The following is a 20,217-nucleotide window of genomic DNA, read 5'->3' as shown; positions in this document are numbered from 1 at the left end:
TTTGAGTTTAATGTTCTTCTGCACGTTTTTAATAACTCTGTTTAATAGTATGCCAATTTTTGTTTACTGGCTTTTAAGAACCATAGTTTGAATATTTTTAAGTAGTTATAAACACTATGTAAAATGTAAACGATTCTTAAGATATCTTAAACTTGTAGAGGCTAAAATATTTTGATTTAATAAAATGTCTTACATATATTTTTATTAAAATTAATAAAGTTCTCTGTTGTTACTGAGATCCATAATATTTGTTTGCCATCTTATGCATACAAAAGAACTCCTTTGTGGAAGCCTTAAGAATCGTACTTTAAGTCCTCTTATAAAACCTTATAAGTTCACCAACCAGTTCAGAGGTTGAAAAAGAAATCTGCCATGTTGTTTTGTATCCTTTGTGTTGTGTTCCGTCTTGTAGTTAATGCTTACCCCTTTGTTGGCGCCTCAATTTGTGTTTGCCGTTGGATGTCTTTTTGCTTTGAGCCCAAGAACCACCTACAACCACCTAGAACCACCCACAATTGCACACGAACAACCACCATGTACACCATATGCAGTATCCACACACAGAGAAAGCGTTTTAACAGGATGCTGTCCACAAACCAATTTTATGTGTGTTCCTTTTCTCCCCGCCGAAAAAAAACAACAAGTATCATCTGCCAGCCACTGCCAATGCAGCTGCACGTCATCAATATTATCGCTTCCACAAGCAACAGCAGCAACATCAGCAACACCAGCAGCAACAACAAAGCTGCCTGCGACAGCAGCAAAGACAATTGCAGTGGGAACAGCAGCAACATCAGCAGCAGCAACATCAGCAGCAGCAACATCAGCAGCAGCAACACCAACAGCTGCAACATCAACTGACCAACAGCTCAAGCGAATTTGATGAGTTCCATTGGCCCAGCAAGCAGACGGGTGGCGACAATATGGGTGGCAAAATCTATATAACGCCCGCAGACATACCGCCGCCACCTCAGCCGCCCCATCAAAGTGGCAGCAACAGTCACAGCCACCACAATGGCAACAAAAGCAGGCAGCAACACCAGCAGCAGCAGCAGCAGCAACATCCGCACTCCCTACACTCCCACATCCACCCACATCCGCATCCACACCACCAGCATGGACATCGCACACCGCCGCACCGCTGCAAATGCGAACATCCATCCATCGAACTGATGGGCTACGAGGATTCAGTCATCGCCACCGCCACCGCCAGCAATACCGCCGCCAATGTGGGCGTGGCACTGGGAGGGAGCGGCGGCGTGGGCGTGGGCGGGGGCGTGGGGCGGCACCAGCATCCGCCCTACTACTACAAGGCCGCCGTGGGGCGGCGGACGAGCGCCAAGCTGCACGAGTCCATGCTGGGCGGCGGGAGCAGTCTGGAGGACGACGACGGGACCAGTGCCGGCAGCTTTGGGGAGGGCATGTCGCGGTTCAAGGTAAGACGGCGGATTTCAGAGATGACCAGGTTCTTGGAACACAAAAACCATGGCTACCCTATGGTCTTCTTGAGGAAACTGGTAATCTATGTATGAGTTGGCACTATCCTAAATGACTTAGGCTTATTACTTCGGAGACTAATTTCCGTTTAGCCATAAAGGATATACTTTCGTAATGTCCAGTCCACACAAAAATATACAAATGGTAACTTTATTAAATATCATTTTTACCATTGAATAATGTTAACTTGATATTGAGAAATGGTGTTTCTTTAACTTTATCCCTTCAAAACTTAATCGTACAATAAAATCTGTAAACATGATTTAAGTTCTAGTTTTCTTCGATTTATATTAGATATAATGTAAAATGTTATTATTGAAATATCATTTTTTTAAATTTTGAATTTATCAAAATGATAAGGGTTGTAAAAGGATAAAATTGGCAAGGAATATCATAACCGAAAAAGCGTTAAAACATTTTATACATACAAATTTAAAGCATCATTTACACGATAATTTTTTCACCAGATTATATTGCAGTTTACTAAATGATCTTTAAATTCTGGTATTGTGAAAATCAATAATTAGGGAGTAGGAAAATAAAAGACACTTTGCTGCTAATAGAATGTATATTTCATTTTGTCAGCATACTTAAACCAAAACAAATTTGATTTTAGTAGGTTTGGAATATATCCAAACTGACAACACTTCATGGAGCCAAGCAAACACAGGCCTCAACATCGCCTGTCGATTGGCCAACATTTGGCAAAGTGCTTGGAGGCTCTGGGTGTTCAGTAATTAAATTGATTTGTCCATGAGTGCGAAAACGAGCCGCTGATTGACCACAATGGCCATTGTGATAACACAAGATGAATGGAGAGATGAGCAGCTAATATATCAATCGAAAATGGGGGTGGGTTTTGTGGCTTAGTGGGAGTTGGGTATGTCCTTTATCACACTCTGTGGTTTCCCATCAACAGGTGGCCAATGAAAGGCAGGACATGATTTTGGAATTCAGTAATGTGCACGTACACAATAGAATAATAATTATAATACACTTTCTACAGAACTTGAATGAGAGAAAAAATGTGCCCTTTGATTAAATAGGTAAATTTTTTTTGGAATGAAAGATGGAATAAATTAAAGATATTACTTTAGATATAAGGGTACAAATTTCATTTTGTTATTTATAACTGCACCTTTATTTACTTTATATATCCTTGCCTTTTTGGGAAGGGATTGACTATTTATTAGTCCCTAAATGGGATATACCTTTATGTTTAACATCTTTTACAAACCAGTTCCCCATTTCTCACACCTTAATCACTGACTAACTAGAACTTAATTTCCACTAGACACAATTTAATTATGTCTAGCCCCCAGCTCATTTTACGCATGTAGCTAATTAATTAAACACGTTAAAATGAGAGCACAATTAGCAGCGTAACGAAAAGATGAGAAAAGGGGAACCCCCGGGGAGAAAACACACCCAGGACCAAGCAAATTAATTAATTTCGGAGGGCAGTTTAATAAAAAGCCAAACGACAGCAGAGAAAAGAAGCCAGATATAAAAAACTCAGCCCCCAGGACAGACAAGAGGTCGTCAATTTTTTTGTGTTGTCCTGTTTAAGGCGCTCAAATAGTTGTCAGGCCCCTCACGTCGAGGCGATTATGTCCTAACAGCAAAATGGCAAGATAAGAGGATGAACAAAAAACAAGTATACGACATGTGGTGCAACACGGGTGAAAAATTCCATATATCTTTACTGGCAAAACTCCAACTAATTGCCGGAAGTCTAGCAAATGATTCCTGTTCCGCCGAGGGATAAAGCGAAAACTGTGCTCTCAAAAACCTTTCCATTTCATGTTTATTAAATGAATCGATGTCTGGCAAGTAGAGTGAGAGGTGTGTACAGGTAGCCGACTAATTGCGCCATATTGTGCAGCGAGTTCAATGGGAAATCCCAAAACAATCAAGCCAAAAAAAGTCTGAATGGACATTGATATGATTGGAGTTGGTCAAGCGTTAGACCAATGAATAACATTTCTAGAAATGAAAGAGCTGGTATATCAGTATTTCCTTGTCTTTGTGGAAGCTTAAATACTCTCTCAGGATTGGGATGTAAGGTTCAATATGTCAGTCATGTGTAATTATTGTTTAGTATTTATTAATAACCAAATGTGATACCGTGTATATCAATTACCTATGTTCTAGTTATTATTAACTTAAAATTAGTTTACTTAAGGTTAAACATTATATATCTTTATTTCAAATATTAATTATTATCATAAGAAATTGATTTCTCAATAATATTGGTATTTGTTTTATGTTAACTTATAATAAGTTTATAATTCATAGATTTCTGTGATTATTAATAATTTTTCAAATGTGTTCTTTTACACCTTCATTATACCTGTTATACCTAGGAAACAATAAAACTAATTAAAGGAGTTGCGAAACGAAACCCCCTTATAATTTAAATAAAATTCTGTTTTCTTTGTTCCCACAAACTCGAATCCCCATCGCAATGAAATCCAAGAGGAACCATAAATTGTGTGTGCATATGCCATGGTGAAACATATAAAATGCTGCAAAGTTGTAACTAACATGTCTTCGACGTTGCCAGTTGTGCCTCCATAGGGCTATATATTATCCAAGAGATTTGGGGAGTGGCTACGTGGTCAGTGGGGAATCCCCTACACGTGTCGTTGATTTTTCGAGGAAGGAACATGTACAAAGGCTTTTTCCTCTGACTTTTGCCTTTTTGGGCTTCGATTTTTGCGAGGCATAGAATAAATTGGCAACATTACAACTATGCACTCTGTATATAAACCTACTAATGTCAAAAGGTGCAGTCGAGCTGGGTTATAAGAACTGGTTTTTCTAGAACTCTGGGGGTGTACTCAATAATAAAATCTTTATATTGGTGTGTCTAACAAGCTGTTTTTATTGTGCAGCTCTACAAATAACATAACTGGTGATACAAACTTGTTGTCTTTCGTACAGTAGCAAGTTTTCAGACATATGCAACCAATTTTAAATATAAAGGTTTTTTCGGTGGGGCTTAAAAGAAATGTTTTTCTTATGCTCAAGGTGCACATTTTAAAACCATTTAATTGCTAAGATTTTTTCAGATAAATTCAGTTGTCTCCAATTCCTTCTTTAACTACAACCTGTTTTTATAACCTTGAGCTCGTAAAAATGAATCCCATTAAATAGTCACAAAAAACTGTCATGCTCTGCCAAAAAACCATTGACATGACTCGACAATAGAAAAAGCAGAAAACATATATAAACAAAATCATAAAGCATTCCATCTAATGATAGATTTCAACACCACAATTATCACATCGAAGCCGAGCTAAATAAAAAGTGAGAAGAAAAAACAAAAGCACTTCATTTCTTTGTCTTTTTGGGTGTGGACAACTTCAATTATTTAGTCGCGTAATGTAAAATTATGTAAAAGAAACAAATGGGCAAAACCCCCAAACAAGTCCATTAAATAAACCCGATTCGAAAAAAGCAAATTGAGGCTTTATTTAATTACGTCACGCCGCAATTGCTTGAACCACTGAGTTCCCCCTTACCCCCCTTTTTTTTACCAACGATCCTACCTGCGTATCTACCTATACTCAGTATACTGACCAGAGCATAAACCAGTTATCGACGACCCAGTCTGGAGCTGGTTAACAAAAAACTACTTTCATTTTCGCTCTCCACCTTTCTTACTCATTTGGTTGCCGTCCCTATATAACATATATGCATAACTTTATCCCCAATCTCTTCGTGCATCTCCTATGCATTTTGCTTTTGTTTTCAGCGATTTGAGTGAAACGCTTTGAGTGACTGGAGATGGAAAAGAAAGAGTCATTGCGCATGCGCGGCGTTACTTTCCATATAATATACAGTATATATACGTGTCTCGAGTCGCTGATTAGGCAGAAAGATTGAATCCAAATTGGCCAAAGTGCGCATTTCGTTCGAGCCTTATAATTTGGCTTGTCCAAGTTGCTCTTTTTGGTCAGCCCAGAAGGTGGCTTATTACAGAAATGTGAATGGAAAATGTGGAAATGAAGTACGTACGAAATGAAAGCCAGTTTCCCTACTTGAAAAAAGGGTTAACGAACTCACTGGATGCCTTTTCGAAAGTTCATTTGCGTACTAAACTCACTTTAATTACTTTATTTCCTAGTTTTTTTTTTGGCGAACAAAACCTATAATATAGAGACAGTAGTTCTAGAAATTACAATTAAGCAATATTCTATGACTATGCATTGATTAAAAAAAATTTCTACATCAGAAATAAAAAAAAATCGGAGAACAAAAGTATGAAAATAGATACTTACAACTTTAAAATATTTTTTTTAGGAAATATTAAAAATAAATTCCAAATGTAATTCCTTTGATCAGAGCTTAAGGGCTTCGTCGATGAAAATATAAGATCATTATTTACTGCGAAGTTTCTAAAATAATTAACTAATTACAACTTCAAAACTTGATTAATTATTTTGTATAGAACAACCCTTATATTTTCTTGTACTAACGGTTGAATTTTTGTTCCTTTAATCAGAATCTAATGCATACCAAGGAGAAGAAGCGTCGGGTGCGGATAATCCTAAGCATTGTGACTGCGGTAATAGCGGTAGCTTTGTTGGCCACAGCCCTGGTGTTCATCCTTCGTACAGATGAAAAGGACAATTCCGACGACTCAGGTTCTAACTCCAATAATGCCATTGATCTGGAAGATGTGCTGAGCGGTCAACTGTATGCCAAGCGTTTTAACGGCAGCTGGAGCAATGGTAACAGTGTGATTTACAAGGAGAATACGGTGAGTCGAACTTTTAGGAGTTGCTAAATTAAGAAAAAACAAGGAGAAACGCTATAGTCAAGTGTCCCGACTATCAGATACCCATTACTCTGTTTCAAATTTCAATAAAAATAAAATTTGGGTCGAAAATGCTTTCTTCTTCTTGTTACATTCCTTCCGACGAAAACAATATACTCATTACATTTCTTAAAATTTTTAATATTTCATAGTATTTTTACTATTTTCATAGTCATTTTACTATTTTATTGTAGTTTTATACTACTTTTATTATTTTTATAGTAGTTTTACTATTTTATAGTATTTTTTTACTATTTTATAGCCATTTTTTTAATTTTTCAAGTAGATTTAATTTTTAAATTCATTTGCATACACTCCGAGCTATTATTATTAATGCTAACAATTTTTTTTCCCATGGTGCAGTCTATTATAGAGTACGATGCCAAGACGGGAGTAACTACCGTCCTGCTAGAAAATGCCGTGCACTATGTCCTGTATGAGAAATCTGCCGATGGGCAGTTTCTTCTACTGGCGAAGAACTACCGGAAAAACTTCCGGTACAGCTTCCTCGCCCAGTACGATCTGTACAACTTGAATACGAAAACATTGACTGCTCTGACTATTGAAGATGTGCAGCAGTACTTGAGTATGGTCCAATGGTCGCCGGTGGGAAATGCCCTGGTGATCAACTTTAATCGGAATCTGTACTATAAGACGGGTGCTTTGGAGCAGGAGATCGCTCTCACCAGTGACGATAATGAAAAAGTACTCAATGGCATACCCGATTGGGTGTACGAGGAGGAGGTGTTCAGCTCCAATGTGGCCACCTGGTTCAATCCCTCGGGCAAACAACTGGCCTTCATCAAGTTCGACGACTCGTCCACGCATCTGATCAATTTCCCCTACTACGGTGATGCTGGAGATCTGCGGTATCAGTATCCGCTGCACCAGGTGATCCCCTATCCCAAGGCTGGATCCTCCAATCCTCGGGTGGAACTAGTGATGGTCGATCTTGAAAGTGCGGTGGAAGGTAAACATTTCTTGACCCAGATGCCGGTGCCACCGGCTCTCAATACGGAAACGGACTATATCGTCACCGTGGTCAGTTGGGTGGACGACACTAACGTACTGTCCATCTGGATGAACCGCATCCAGAATGCCGCCTATGTCGTTACCTTCGACGGACTTAACAGAAAAGTGGTAAGTGATTTAGTTTTCTATTGAAAATGAAAATCTACAAGTTTTCAGTCGTAATATTATCATCTTATATTATTATTTCTCTGTAGATATACAGCACCGAATCGAAGACCGGTTGGGTGGACCTCTATACCGCTCCGTTCCGTAATCGCAATGGTTCTCGTCTGGCCTTCGTTCTGCCGTACAACAACTACAAGCACGTCCAGCTCATCAGTTCCACGGTGGCCAGCGCCGAGCCACAAACTCCTGAACCCCTGACCGAAGGCAAGTACGTGGTGGACAGCATCCTGCACTGGGACGGAACAAACGACATCATATTCTATACGGCCAACACGGAGGATCATCCGGAGCAGCTGCATCTGTACGCCATTCGGGCGCTGCCCAAGCAGAGTCCCAAGTGCCTCACTTGCAACCTGATCAAGTCCGGGGATATCCAACAGACCTACTTTTCGGCCACGTTCAACGACAATAGCCACATTGTGATAACCTCTCAGGGACCTGGCATTCCCACTACCCATATCTACGAGTGGAAATTCGAAAACTGTAAGTTCTGAAACAGATAATACTGTAGATATGATAGCTTGTGGTGAAAAGCGGTTTTCAATTTCATGATTTGAAGATTCGATGGTTTGATGATTTGAAGATCCGATGATTTGATGATTCAATGATTTGATGGCTCGATAATTTGATTTGATGACTCAATGATTTGATTATCCGATGATTTGATGATTCGTAATTCAATGATTTGATGATTTTGTGATGTAATGATTAGATGATTCGTATAATTGAAATTTATATTCTATTGCTTTATTTATTTGCTTATTTGTTAGCTCAAGTTGTCATCTCGCATGTCATCGACTGGGAAACCAATGAGAGCCTGCGTGCCAAACTGAAGGGCACAAAACTGCCTTCCCATAAGATCCTTACAGTGAACATTGATGGTGGCTTCCAGGCGAAGGTACTGCTCCAGCTGCCTCCCAATTTGGACACCAGTGGTGCAACCAAATATCCCATGCTTGTGGATGTCTACGGAGGACCAGATTCCTATTCTGTGAGTTAGATTAATGCTGAGAAAGATTATTATGGACTTACTATATATTCATTTGTATTATTTTTTAGGTTACCAACAAATGGATGGTTGACTGGGGCACATATTTGACCTCAAATCAGTCTGTGATCTATGCCAAGATCGATGGTCGTGGCTCTGGACTCCGAGGCGAGAGTCTTCTTCATTCCATCTACCTAAAGTTGGGTACCGTGGAGATCAGCGATCAGATCAACGTTACTCAGTAAGTTAAGACCAAAAATTATAGAACTAGTATTATCTATACTGTAAAATTTTAAAAACCGACTAAGTATAACTATCTTTCCTTTTTAGAAACCTTGCCAAAACCCTCAACTACATTGATGCGGAGCACATTGGCATTTGGGGCTGGTCATATGGTGGCTATGCAGCTGCAATGGCTCTGGCCAATGACCAAAATGAAGTGTTCAAGTGTGCAGCCTCGATAGCTCCAGTCACGGATTGGGCATATTACGGTGGGATAACTTAGCCTCTTATCTTTTGATCCATCATACTAAATCTTTTTATTTTTTCCCCACAGACTCCATCTACACAGAGCGCTATATGGGTCTTCCAAATACAAATGAAGTGGGCTATGACAACTCCCGACTGAGCACAATGGCAGTAAAGCTAAGGGGCAAGAAATACTTATTGGTCCATGGAACCTCGGATGACAATGTGCACTACCAGCAGGCCATGATCTTGGCCAAAAATCTGGAACGCCAAGACATCCTCTTTAAGCAGATCGTAAGTAGTTATCCTATATCCACTTTGTGTATATTTCTTATGAAAAATACTCTCTTAGAGCTACGCTGATGAGGATCACGGTCTGACCAATGTGCGTCCGCATTTGTACCATTCGTTGGATCGCTTCTTTGGCGAGTGCTTTGCCAGCAGTCGCCTCATGAAAAGTGCCAAATAAATACGGCTATAACTAAAACACAAACATTGCTAAAAACACAGACATTATAGACATTATAGTTGTAATTGCCGGATAATATCAAGTAATGATTAGCTGTGTTTTGAGACAATTTTTCAGCTGCTACTAGAAAAGGAAAAAACAAAAATTGGTACTTAAAAAGTCAATAATTGCAAATTTAAAAAAACTTTAAACAAACTAGTTAATCAGACAATTCAAATTGATAAAAAGTTAAAAATGCTTAAACAAAAAGATTTAAAAAAAACTATAAGCCAACATAATGCAGGTCCAAAACTGTTATAAGATAACTTGGAACAATAATCTTTTCAAATTGCATTTTAAGACATTTTAAACTTAATGAGAAAAAGGTAAAATTAAACAACAAATTATTTAAAATAGCTGCAATTGAGGGAAAGCATTGTTTAGCTAGTGCCTGATTATATTGCTAATATAAAACTTATTGTAGATATTGCAATTCAATTACAAATTGTGTATTCCAACACTTGCAAGCGCTCCAATTTAAGCTTACTAAACCTAGATCGGGCATTTTAATTGGTAACAAGCATCCTGTAAATTAAATACAAAGAAAAACTTATGGTAGTGTGTAATTTTTTGTAGCTTTTTAGTTTGCTACTTGTAAAAAAGTAAAAAAAATTGTAAATATTAAAAAAAAACGATAGTTGTTAACTGGCTTTTTGTATATTAGAAGACAACATTGTGTATAGGCAACCGTTACAAAGGCAAAAAAACAATAAATAATTAAAATAATAAATATCACTTAATTTGTTTTCCTATGATCAGATATAGAATATATCTGATCCGATCCGATTTTGAGGTTCATCCCATTTTCTGACTTATTTCACAAACAAATTTCAGAAGAGAACCAATTTTCCCCATGTACAAATTACGCCTATATGTATGCAACACTTTTTGTCGCGGGCAAGGCGATTAGTTTACTACAGTACCTTATATTTAACAATATTTCCCAGAAAAATTACGACGTTTAAATGGTTTTTCAGTACACAAACCGGCTCCCTTTATTGCCTTGGCCCCAAATTCTGGGTTACATGAATATGTTCTTCTTTTCCGTAATCCTAAGGGCCACTCTGCTTAAACACTTTTCAAACTATCATAATTGAATTAGTTCTTACATCCGTATTATGTGCCAAATTTGTTTTTCTAAATTGAAGTCAATATATCTTACAATTGATTACGATTTCTTACGTTGTTTTGATCTTCAACTGACAATAACTAATTGATTAGATCGTCAATGGTTATTTAATATGTGCAGTTATTTCTCAACTAGCAAATATTTAGTAGCGTTATTTGTATAGTACAAAAATAATCTTTATTAACCGCTAGTTAATTGAATTTAGTCTTCAATATTTTTATTTGACGATGAATACTTTCAATGGAAAATATTTGTCTACTTGTCTGAAAACTATATACAAAACTGAAACAAGGTCTTCTAAAAAGTCTTTGTTTCTAGGGTTATTAATAGTGGTTGTATATATGTACACGATCTGTATTGGTTTTTCTCAAAATGTGTGCAATTAAAGAAGAGGATTAGTTATAGAAATTGAAGAAGGGAATAACTTAAAGATATAGCTGAATTTTTTGAAAAAATTACCAAATTAAAGCTGTGTCAAATTCGATTTTCTGTTTGCACACATTTTGGGTGTCCCAAATTGGTTTATAGAATGGCTAAAACTTATTTGGCTACTGCTTACAACTAATCTCTCTTACTGGAGATACACTTCTTGGACAACGTCGTGATGCTGCTGCTGCTGGGGATCGTGTAGGTCCTCCTGCAATTGCAGCTGATGATGCTGCTCCTCAATCGTACCGCCATCATCGTACTCGATCAACTGATCATCCTCCGTCTGCTGGTGATGATCTATGATTATGTGCTCTTGATCCAGCTGATGGTGATCCACCAACTGGTGATCCTGGTGATACTCATGTTGCTGGTGCTGCTGTTGGCTGTGTTGGTGATGTGGCTGATGGGTGAAGACCAGTGGCGGCGGCGACGTTGACGTTCCCATGTGCTCATGGATCGCCGATGTGCCGCTGGATGTCGATGCTGTGGTGGCTGTGTTTGTGCTCTGGTGATAGGTGGTGGATTGCTGATTTCTAACAATATGACCGGCGGCTGTGACACTGGTCACGCTGGCGCGCTGATTTGTGCGCGTCAGGGTGACGGTCACCTCGGAGCCCAGTCCGGCAAAGGAGACAGCTGGTGTGGATGGTGGCGAGGATGATGTAGCTCCAGCTCCTCCTCCTCCTCCTCCTCCCCCAGTTGCTGCTGCTGCTGCCGAGGCTCTGGCCTGGAGTATCTTACGGGTGGGCAATTGGGACGTACTCTGTGTGGATGCGGTTGCTGTTGCTCCCGCACCAGCGCCCGACTGTGGCACGTAGTTAATGAGCAGGACACGCTCTCCGCTGGTTGTCTGCGCCGCATGGCCGCGCAGGATACGACGCTGGAGTGTGGACGTGGCTCCTGTTCCAGTTGCAGTCGATGATGTTGACGTTCCTGGCGTGTTGCTCCTGCTGTTGCTGCTGCTACTGCTCAATGTTGCTGCTGTCGTGCCACCATTGTTGCTGCTGGTGTTATGTTGCTGCTGCTGCTGATGCTGCTGCTGTTGCCCGCTCCCGCCTCCTCCTCCTCCAGGGCCGCTGGACATATCGTTGGCTCATCATTACGTATTATTACCGCCTTTCAAAATGAAAACCTTCTTTACCAAAATGTTCTTGTTGTTGCCCTTATGTTATCAATGATTTTGTTGAGGGATGCATGAACGTTTAGTTTTTACACACAAATGTAGTGAAGTTTTATTGATTAGATGGTGTTTAATTTTTGTAAACGTGGCAGCGAGAAAGAGAGAAGACAAGATAAAAACGATTTGTTAATGGATCTGGTCAAGTGCTTTAAAGTTTTGTAAAATGCTGTGGAAAAATGCGTGTAATGTGACTGATTTTTTTGTGCCCAGTGCAATTAGTCACAATATGATTATGTTTGAATTGTCTGTCCTTATATCAAGTTATTTTCGTTATTTTTGAGTCAACAGTCTGACGTAGAAATCTAAAAACTAATGTTATACAAAAAAATAATTTAAACATGCAATTAAAGTAACAATAATGTTAAGTAAAGCATTACAAACTACTAAATACCTAATCAAAGAAACCATCACCAAAAAAGCGTTCAACATAAAAGAAAATACTGAGGGAAATGTGTTTAAAAAGGTTTTTGTTTTATTTTACTTGTTTTTTTTTGTTGTTTTAAATCAATTTAGATTTTAATTAAGTATGTAAAGAGACTAACAATAACTTGACCACTTCAGGTAGATGATATATCCCAGGGCGTTTAAATTTATACAATTAAATCATAATTTTCAGGGATATTTTTCATCTTTCTAAAATAGTACTAAGGGTTTATTTTAAAAAATTTTCAACTATTAAAATTAAGAAATATACATACAAAATTGTGTTGATTTATACTTAGAGCGCATAGTTCTTAAATAAAAAAGATTGCAGATAAATCAGAAAGATTGATTGATTAATTGAGTGGTTGTTGGTGGGCAGACACAGATTTGGGGTTTTCAGAAACCCTCTTGAGCGAACTCTCCATTGATCAGATCAACTAGTTTTGAGCTGCTTAAGTAGATCTTTGTAAGTCAAGAATTTTTAATCTATCTAAGTGTATTTATATTTAACTACATGGGTTTTAAGGCAAGGTGCAATCGCTCAAGGCCAAAAGCTGGCCATGAACAAGGGAACCTTCATTGATTGCAAGATTTTCACTGTTCTGGAGGACTTCAATTTGACTAGAGATCCTCTAGCATTGGGACATTGGTAAAAACTATACAAAATGGATAATTGTATAAAAGAAATAAGGTATGCACGTAATTTCCAATAACCATAGCGCACTTAAACGTGAAACTAGCAACAAAACTAAATTATAGGGGGCAAATCAACATTTAAAGTCGTAAAAATTCTACAACAAAATAGTAAACAACTAAATGTGCCTTTGCGGCTTTTACAATTAATTTAGAAATTGTCTACGCATTCTGCGAGAAGAATATTTAAAGCGTTTAGCAAAAACCAAAATTAATAGCTATATAGAATAGTACATAGTGGATCTAGTACGTCTTCGGTCCGATCAGAGCGTCTGTTGTGGTTGTGTTTGCTGTTGCTGCTGCTGTTGTTGCTGCTGCTGTTGCTGCTGTTGTTGCTGCTGCTGCTGCTGTTGTTGTTGCTGGAAGTCAGTCATATTCACCTGATTTAAGTTGCCTATGATCTGATGGCCCTGCAGCGTCTGCACCTGGGCAATCGAAAGCGGTGCTCCACTCTCGCTGCCATCGGCGGATTGAGCCACCAGTTGTTGCTGCTGACTGGCCGCCTGTTGCTGAGCGGCAGCCGCCGCCTGAGCGCTCGTCGTTGCCGTTGTTATGTTGCCCGAGGAGTCAATGATTTGGTGATGTTGCAGCTGCTGTTGCTGCTGCTGGACTTGTTGTTGCACTTGCTGCACCTGCTGTTGTTGCACTTGTCCGCCCGCCGAACCACTCACTGCCATTGCCTGCTGCTGTTGTTGTTGCTGTTGCTGCTGGGCATCGGGATCCTTTTTGACCTGCACACCCTGCAGCGTGTGCAAGGATTGCACCGTCTGCACCTGTGGCACACTGCCGCTGGAGCTCAGTGCTCCTCCCGATCCCGAAGCGCTGGATCCGCTACTCGACTTTTTGCCACTGGTTGCTGCAAGGAAGGAATATGAGGTGCTGGTGAGAAGACTGCCTCTGCGGTGGACCAAACTACACAGGGGATAGTAAGAGTAATACAGAGCGAGAGGACGACACTACAGCAACATCGCTGGCCCAATAAAGAAACAACGCGACCTTCTAGGACTACGGCCAGAGAAAGAATGTGATAATGTATGGTTGTGTAAATGGAAAGGTGCTACGAAAAAAAATACAAAGTTTAAAACACAAGACAAAAACAATTGTTAGTATCAGTTTAGATCAAATAAAAACAAAATAGTTAATACATTTCATTAAAGAAGATTAATAAAACCTAGTCAAAAATTTAAGAAAAAAATAAAAAACAAATCAGAAGTCCTGGTTTATTCTGACTTACAAATGTAATGTTACATAAAACAAAGTACTAACAAAGAAAACGAAATTTTTAAACACGACTATTCAGCCAGGTTGTCAATTCTACATCCGCAAGATTTGTTCCAATCATTGAAAGTTTCAAACAACTCTTTTGCAGGGAAATTCAGAGCAGTATTAAACAGGCACTGTGAGTTAGTAGCTTAGGAAGTCCACGAACGAACAACAGTATTTTCTTGCAACTTAGAGAAACGATAATAACAAACAGCCAATTGCAATAAATTAAAGTCCGTGCCACATGGCAGAGATTAATTTCGTTTTTGTTATATAAAAAAATATATAATATTTTATTAATTAAACAATTTGTAATATAATATTTAAAATAGAGAAACTTAAACCGATTGCGATCCTCGATTCTAATTGTACATTTAATTTTTACAACAGTTATTTGCGACACTAATTAGATTATTTAAGTAAATTAGTCGAGTATTCATTTACGTGGAGACATGCGAAATTCTCTTCTTTTTTTTTATTTTCTCTGTAGTACAATATGCAAGAAAATACTGCATAAGAAAATGTGTGTTAAATGTTAAAAGCGCAATTTGAAAAAGTTTTGCAAATTAAAAACTTACGCAGCAATTAATTATGGAAAATTAAAAATGATACAGGAAATGAACACAAATCATTCGATCAGATCACGGGGAATTTGTTTGCTTGATTGTTATTTACAAAACGTTTTCGTGTGTGTGTGTTTGTTATGCGAGAGTGGTATTTTTGTTTTTCATGTTTTTTTTGGAAATGTGGTGGATGATGGTGTCGTTGGTGCGTTGGAATGATTGAAGGCTCGGCAGGAGGCAGCTACTGCGGCTGCGGCTGTTGCTGCTGCGGCATGAAGACCTGATCGCCCACAATGTGTATGACGTTCTGCATGCCCTGCTGTTGCGCCTGCTGTTGCTGCTGCTGCTGCTGCCCAGTGCCGCCCCCGCCGCCGCCCTCGTGTTTGATGTATGCCTGGCCACCACCCGCTAATGTTGCCGCGGTCAAGTGCTGCTGGTGTTGCTGCTGCTGCAGTTGTTGCTGCTGCTGCTGTGGCAGCACATTTTGGGCCAGGATGGCCGGTGCCCCCGCGGCCTGCGGTACATTCGATATCACTCTCGTTGGCGTCGTACCGGATGATTGTCCTCCAGCTGATCCCGCTCCGCCTGGTCCATCACTGCCCACTGTGTTGTCGCCCTCTGCCGTCGTGTTCAGCTCCAAGCTGGAGTCTAGGGTGGTATCGTTACCGGACTTACTTTTCTTCTCCTTCTTCACGCCCGGCTTGGCAAAGTGCCGCAGCTCGAGATGGCGCCGCAAGTTCCGCGATTGACGAATGACAGCATAGCAAATTGGGCAAGTAGCAGGTTGTTCCGATTGCGACCGCGAACGGGGTTCTAAAAAAGGGAAAAGAAAGCATTTTAGTAAGGGGAATTCATTTTTGGGATCCCTAATGGCTCTGATAAAGTGATAGGTATGAAAACCATAAATCAAAAGTGTGTTTGGGATTTTACAGCTTCTTATGTTTATCACTTTATACCGTCAAATGAATAACCTCATCTACAACTCACTTTCTGCTCCGGGCGGATGTTTAGCGCGTTTAGCCTTTGGCGTGGATGAACCGCCACTCGTGTTGACGCCGGATGATCCAGTTGCTCCTTGTGCCGTTGTTATCTCGCCAGTTGCCGCATTTGCCGACGTTACCGGTATCATGTTGTTGGGGTCCATGGTCACAATTGTCTCTACCTTTTGTCCTTCGCTCTTGATGATCGGCGTGGATGAAAGCAGCTGGCCCTCGGCTCCATTTTCGCCGAGCACCTGTTGCACTGATCCCGAGCCGTGCGATGAGGTCGGTGTGCCCATAATCGTGTCCATTCCTTCAACTTTGCTTATTTTCGGTGCCGTTGCTGCACATATGATAAATTATTTTAATGATTATTATAATATATATTTAACCCAAGTACAGAAAACTTGAAAATTTTATTTCGAAGTTAAGTTTCTTGAACGTACGTGACTTTTTATTCATGCGCGGTTTGCGCTTGCGTGCCGGGAGGAATGCCTGAATCACTGCCTGGTCATGTTTAGCCGCGTCCGTGGTCACGATGGTCTGCTGTTGTCCTGCTGCGTTGGTCTGGGTCGTTGCCTGGAGGATCTGGCCCTGGTGATGGATGTCCTCCACCACCTGGGCATGAACCGTCTGCTGTGGGGCCGTGGCGATCGTGGCTATCAGTTGGTCCTGGTCGTGATGTTGCGGAATCATGTGTTGCAGCTGAATCGAATGGGTGGTGTAGTCGTCCTTGGTCACTGTCTGCGGAGCCAGTCCCTGGATGTTGAGGCACTGGGCGGCCTGCAGCAGCGATGGCAGCTGGGCGTGATCCACGCTCACCTCGCCCCGGTACACAAACTCCAGCAACGCCTCCAGATCGTTCGCATTCACGCCGGCCAACATTACCACTGGATGCTTGCATGGTGTGTTCTGAAGAGTAAATAAATAAGTGGTAAGTAAGTGATCTTAAATAAAATAAAGTATTATAAAATGAATTTAAAAAATAAAATAAAGAACAGAGTTTATAAGATAATGAGAACATTATCTGTTAAACATAAGATATGGTGTATGTTTATGATATGGTACAAAATGTTGGTAGATTTGTGGTTTGCCCTTTCTTAATTGATTAAGATGTATAATAATCAGAACTTTATTTTTATGTAAAGGTTTTCTATAAAAACGTCCCATCAATATAAAGTTTAAATTAAGATAGGATTATCTAAGCTAAAACTTTGATTGTTTCATGCAAGGGAACATATTCTTTTTTTCTAGCACATTATCTACAGAAAACTTATAGGATTACCTATGCTAAAAATTGGTTTATTTTGTAATTCAATGGAATAGAATATATACCTCTTTCCTATCACCTTAGCTATAAGAAAACCATAGCGAACTTGGAAAGTTAAGAGATTCTTCTTACGACTCTTTCCACGGCTTTAACTCAATCCTAGAGAGTTATGTTTGTTTTGCGACCTTCTCACATTTTTGGCGGAGCGTCAATTGAGAGGCCCGTCCGTCCGCCAAGCCAAACAAAAACAAAAACAGACGGACGGAGATGGAAATAATAGAAACTCGCGACGCGGCGCTCACACTCACACGTGTCGTCCACTCCCGCTCACACCGCACTCTCCACCGCTCACGCACACTGGGACAGGCGGAAAGACAACCGGCTTTTACTTTTGCGCGCTCTGCACATTCTGCAGCAGGATTTTGAGGAGATTTCGAGATGCTGAAAAAGAAAACAGAGCACTGCTCAAAGAAAGAGCGCTTAGCAGCTCTCCCGCTCCCTCTCCCTCTCACGCTCTGGACATTTAATTAGCAAGCGCTGCTCAGAAACCACCACCCCTCTCCTTCTCCCTCTCCCCCTCACCAACCCCTTCCCAATGACAATCTCTTCAAATGAATGTCATATCCCCTCTCCCACCCATTGCGCTCTTTGAACTCTACACCAACCCGTCGTCTCACCACGCTCATCGATTTTTCTGAGTTGCATTCTGGGCCGGGGAAGTGGAAGTGGGAGCGAGAGGGAAAGGGAGCCAGAGCAACAAAGAGCGGCCGCCATGTGTTTTGGCGTGCGTGTGTGAGTGTAACGAGATCAGTACATCTTGTACATTTCGGACTCTTGCAGAGTTCACAGCCGCATTTTTTCCCATTCTTTGACATTTCCCCAACGACGGCTCTGAGCGGTGTTTTTAAAAATTACGCTCTGTTTACTTTTTTCACTGGCGGAGAGGAGAGGAGAGGAGCGGAGTGGCGAGAAGGGGAGCGCAGCGGAGAGGAGAGGAGAGAAGAGCCTCTGCCGGCGTCGCATCAGGTGTTTTTATTCCGCTGGCCGCGCTGTGTTTTGGTCAACATTTCCATTTCGATAGGGCCACGCATTCGAGACGGTCTGAATTTCGTACTTTGGCGCACATTTCGCACAATCAATAGACTGGGCGGAAAAAACCCCAAGGTAAAGTGCAAATGCAAATGAATAGCTAAAAAAAAGTACAGTATCGCAAATGAGCTTCAAAGCAGCCCACGAAAATGAAAAAAAAGTAACGAGCTCCGTTTGAAAGTGCGCCCCCTCCTGATATGAAAAGTTTTAATTTCTTCGAATACGGGTCGGATTCGATAAGATAGAAAAGTGTAGTATCAAGCATTTATTTTACCCTTAAGCGGTCTAGCTTATTTTTCTTATTTTAAATCTTGTTTTTCAGCTAGTTTTAATGTGCAAATATGACAAAACACCCTTTAATAATAATATGCTTAAAAGATAAATACAAAACATTCCTAAGTTCTGAACTATGGAATTGTCACATTCAGATGATTCATCTTCATAGGCAGGGTAAAAATAAAAAGTTTAATTTTAGAAATTTATCAATATCTCGTTGTTCTATTTTTTCTCTTATAATATTAGCCACATAAAGTAGAATTAAATTTGTAGTTTAGTCAGACTAACTAAAGTTCTACATTATTAATATTAAAATAATAAACACGGAATATGTGGTACTATTCTTAATAAGACTTTTATTCTAAAACTATGACAAACGTTGGGAATGATTTAACATTGGTATCTTCTTTAAATAATTATTTTTTTTAAGTATACATTTTCAGTTAAATATATTTATAAGTTGTTCCTAAACAATTACCCCACTGTATCAAGTTCCCCTTAGTTAGTGCCAACTGTACAGTTCTGCCTATGGAAAAAAGAGGTCGCGCTCGTGTGCACCCAACAACAACACCAAGAACCAAAGGCAAGAAAGCTCCAACAAACTACAACAACTACAATAGTTGCCGCGCTGCTTTTTTGGCGCTCTCGTTTGCGCTCGCTCTAGCACATGCAAACTGAAAGTTGGCGCGGCAGCTTTTGCCTCTCCCCTCTCCTTCCCACCCCCGGGGGCCACCCACTTTTTCTTCGACCGAGCAACCAACTGGTTCTCTCGCTCTCTCCCTCTCCTCCTGCGCTCAGCCTCTTACTCACTCACTCTCTCTCTCTCTCCCTCGCTCTCTGGTGAACTTTGCAACAAGAAAATAATGATAAGAGGGGGAGGTAGTGGGGGCGCAGCCACTCATTCAACTCAATTGACAGTGGAAAACTTGTACAGAAATCTCTAGACAACTTTTGGAGCGGAGCGTAAATCTGCGATGTGTTTGTTTGTGTGCGTGTGTAAGTTTCTCTGCGCTCCACATATTAACCTATTTCTGCGATTGGATTTCTCTGTTTACAAACTGTACGCCACGTTTGAGGTTATGTGCGGCTATGAACTCTCTTCTCAAAAGGGGGACTTAAACAGTGATAATTTTGGTTTATTTAACCACTCACCTTTAGCAAGTCCAGCAGAAAGGGGGAGGCGGCGCATAGGACTATCTTGTGGGCGGGAAAACTCCGCCCGCCGGCGGCCAGCGTGCAATCGACGAGGTCGCCATGGCAGCGCAACAATTGGATGGCCGATACGAGGCTGGTGCCGTAATCGCCCCAGGTGAGCGAATACAGCGAATTCATTGGCAGCGACATCAAAGCCGTCGCGTCCAAATCCAACAGTTGTTGTTCCTCCCCAGCGTTGCTAGCGTATTCGCTGCTGTTTGTCTCCAACACGACGATTTAATGTT

At 40.4% G+C, this 20,217-nt stretch overlaps 3 protein-coding genes across 9 annotated transcripts in view; 1 reads left to right on the top strand and 2 right to left on the bottom strand.

Moving 5' to 3' along the window:
* LOC119553854 (venom dipeptidyl peptidase 4) overlaps nucleotides 1-10,209 on the top strand; it is a 74,083-nt gene extending 63,874 nt beyond the window's left edge. Inside the window, exons 3-11 of one of the 3 annotated variants that reach the window (XM_037864501.1) lie at nucleotides 645-1,436; nucleotides 6,008-6,265; nucleotides 6,686-7,462; nucleotides 7,549-8,002; nucleotides 8,290-8,510; nucleotides 8,579-8,748; nucleotides 8,838-8,998; nucleotides 9,064-9,269; nucleotides 9,328-10,209. In XM_037864501.1, the coding sequence (XP_037720429.1) occupies nucleotides 645-1,436; nucleotides 6,008-6,265; nucleotides 6,686-7,462; nucleotides 7,549-8,002; nucleotides 8,290-8,510; nucleotides 8,579-8,748; nucleotides 8,838-8,998; nucleotides 9,064-9,269; nucleotides 9,328-9,444 (3,156 nt within the window). In that variant the 3' untranslated portion in view covers nucleotides 9,445-10,209. The remainder of the gene's footprint in view (nucleotides 1-644; nucleotides 1,437-6,007; nucleotides 6,266-6,685; nucleotides 7,463-7,548; nucleotides 8,003-8,289; nucleotides 8,511-8,578; nucleotides 8,749-8,837; nucleotides 8,999-9,063; nucleotides 9,270-9,327) is intronic. The other 2 variants (XM_037864502.1, XM_037864503.1) reach the window with 2 other exon arrangements.
* A 235-nt stretch (nucleotides 10,210-10,444) lies between these two features.
* Nucleotides 10,445-13,809, bottom strand: LOC119553858 (box A-binding factor). The gene is made up of 2 exons (XM_037864509.1): nucleotides 13,718-13,809; nucleotides 10,445-12,157 (listed from the first exon to the last, which is right to left on the bottom strand). Exon 2 carries the CDS (start codon nucleotides 12,123-12,125, stop codon nucleotides 11,184-11,186), a length of 942 nt encoding a protein of 313 aa, XP_037720437.1. The 5' UTR covers nucleotides 12,126-12,157; nucleotides 13,718-13,809; the 3' UTR covers nucleotides 10,445-11,183.
* LOC119553856 (transcription factor GAGA) lies at nucleotides 12,073-20,154 on the bottom strand. 5 transcript variants are annotated; one of them, XM_037864506.1, is made up of 6 exons: nucleotides 19,931-20,154; nucleotides 16,590-17,055; nucleotides 16,151-16,486; nucleotides 15,716-15,976; nucleotides 13,718-14,193; nucleotides 12,073-12,203 (listed from the first exon to the last, which is right to left on the bottom strand). In XM_037864506.1, the coding sequence occupies exons 1-6, from the start codon at nucleotides 20,120-20,122 to the stop codon at nucleotides 12,141-12,143; spliced, it is 1,794 nt and encodes a 597-aa protein (XP_037720434.1). In that variant the 5' UTR covers nucleotides 20,123-20,154; the 3' UTR covers nucleotides 12,073-12,140. The 5 variants fall into 5 exon arrangements, 4 of the variants coding, with proteins under 4 accessions (XP_037720434.1, XP_037720436.1, XP_037720433.1 ...); XM_037864508.1 differs by having other exon boundaries at nucleotides 15,839-15,976; XM_037864505.1 differs by lacking the exon at nucleotides 12,073-12,203 and having other exon boundaries at nucleotides 12,672-14,193.
* Between the last annotated feature and the right edge of the window lie 63 nt (nucleotides 20,155-20,217).

This window comes from Drosophila subpulchrella, chromosome 3L (genome assembly GCF_014743375.2).
Source record: "Drosophila subpulchrella strain 33 F10 #4 breed RU33 chromosome 3L, RU_Dsub_v1.1 Primary Assembly, whole genome shotgun sequence".
NCBI classification, from domain to species: domain Eukaryota; kingdom Metazoa; phylum Arthropoda; class Insecta; order Diptera; family Drosophilidae; genus Drosophila; species Drosophila subpulchrella.
The sequence above is the reverse complement of the archived record's forward strand: the minus strand, read 5'-3'. Positions and strand labels throughout refer to the sequence as shown.

Excerpts from the sequence above, each read along its gene's own strand:
- LOC119553856 (XM_037864505.1), bottom strand. The coding sequence starts at position 20,122 with ATGTCGCTGCCAATGAATTCGCTGTATTCGCTCACCTGGGGCGATTAC. Across the intron at positions 17,056-19,930 it reads TTCTGCTGGACTTGCTAAAG|AACACACCATGCAAGCATCC; the intron begins GTGAGTGGTTAA and ends TTTACTCTTCAG. Across the intron at positions 14,194-15,715 it reads AGCTGGAGGACAATCATCCG|CAACCAGTGGCAAAAAGTCG; the intron begins GTACGACGCCAA and ends CCTTCCTTGCAG.
- LOC119553858 (XM_037864509.1), bottom strand. The coding sequence starts at position 12,125 with ATGTCCAGCGGCCCTGGAGGAGGAGGAGGCGGGAGCGGGCAACAGCAG.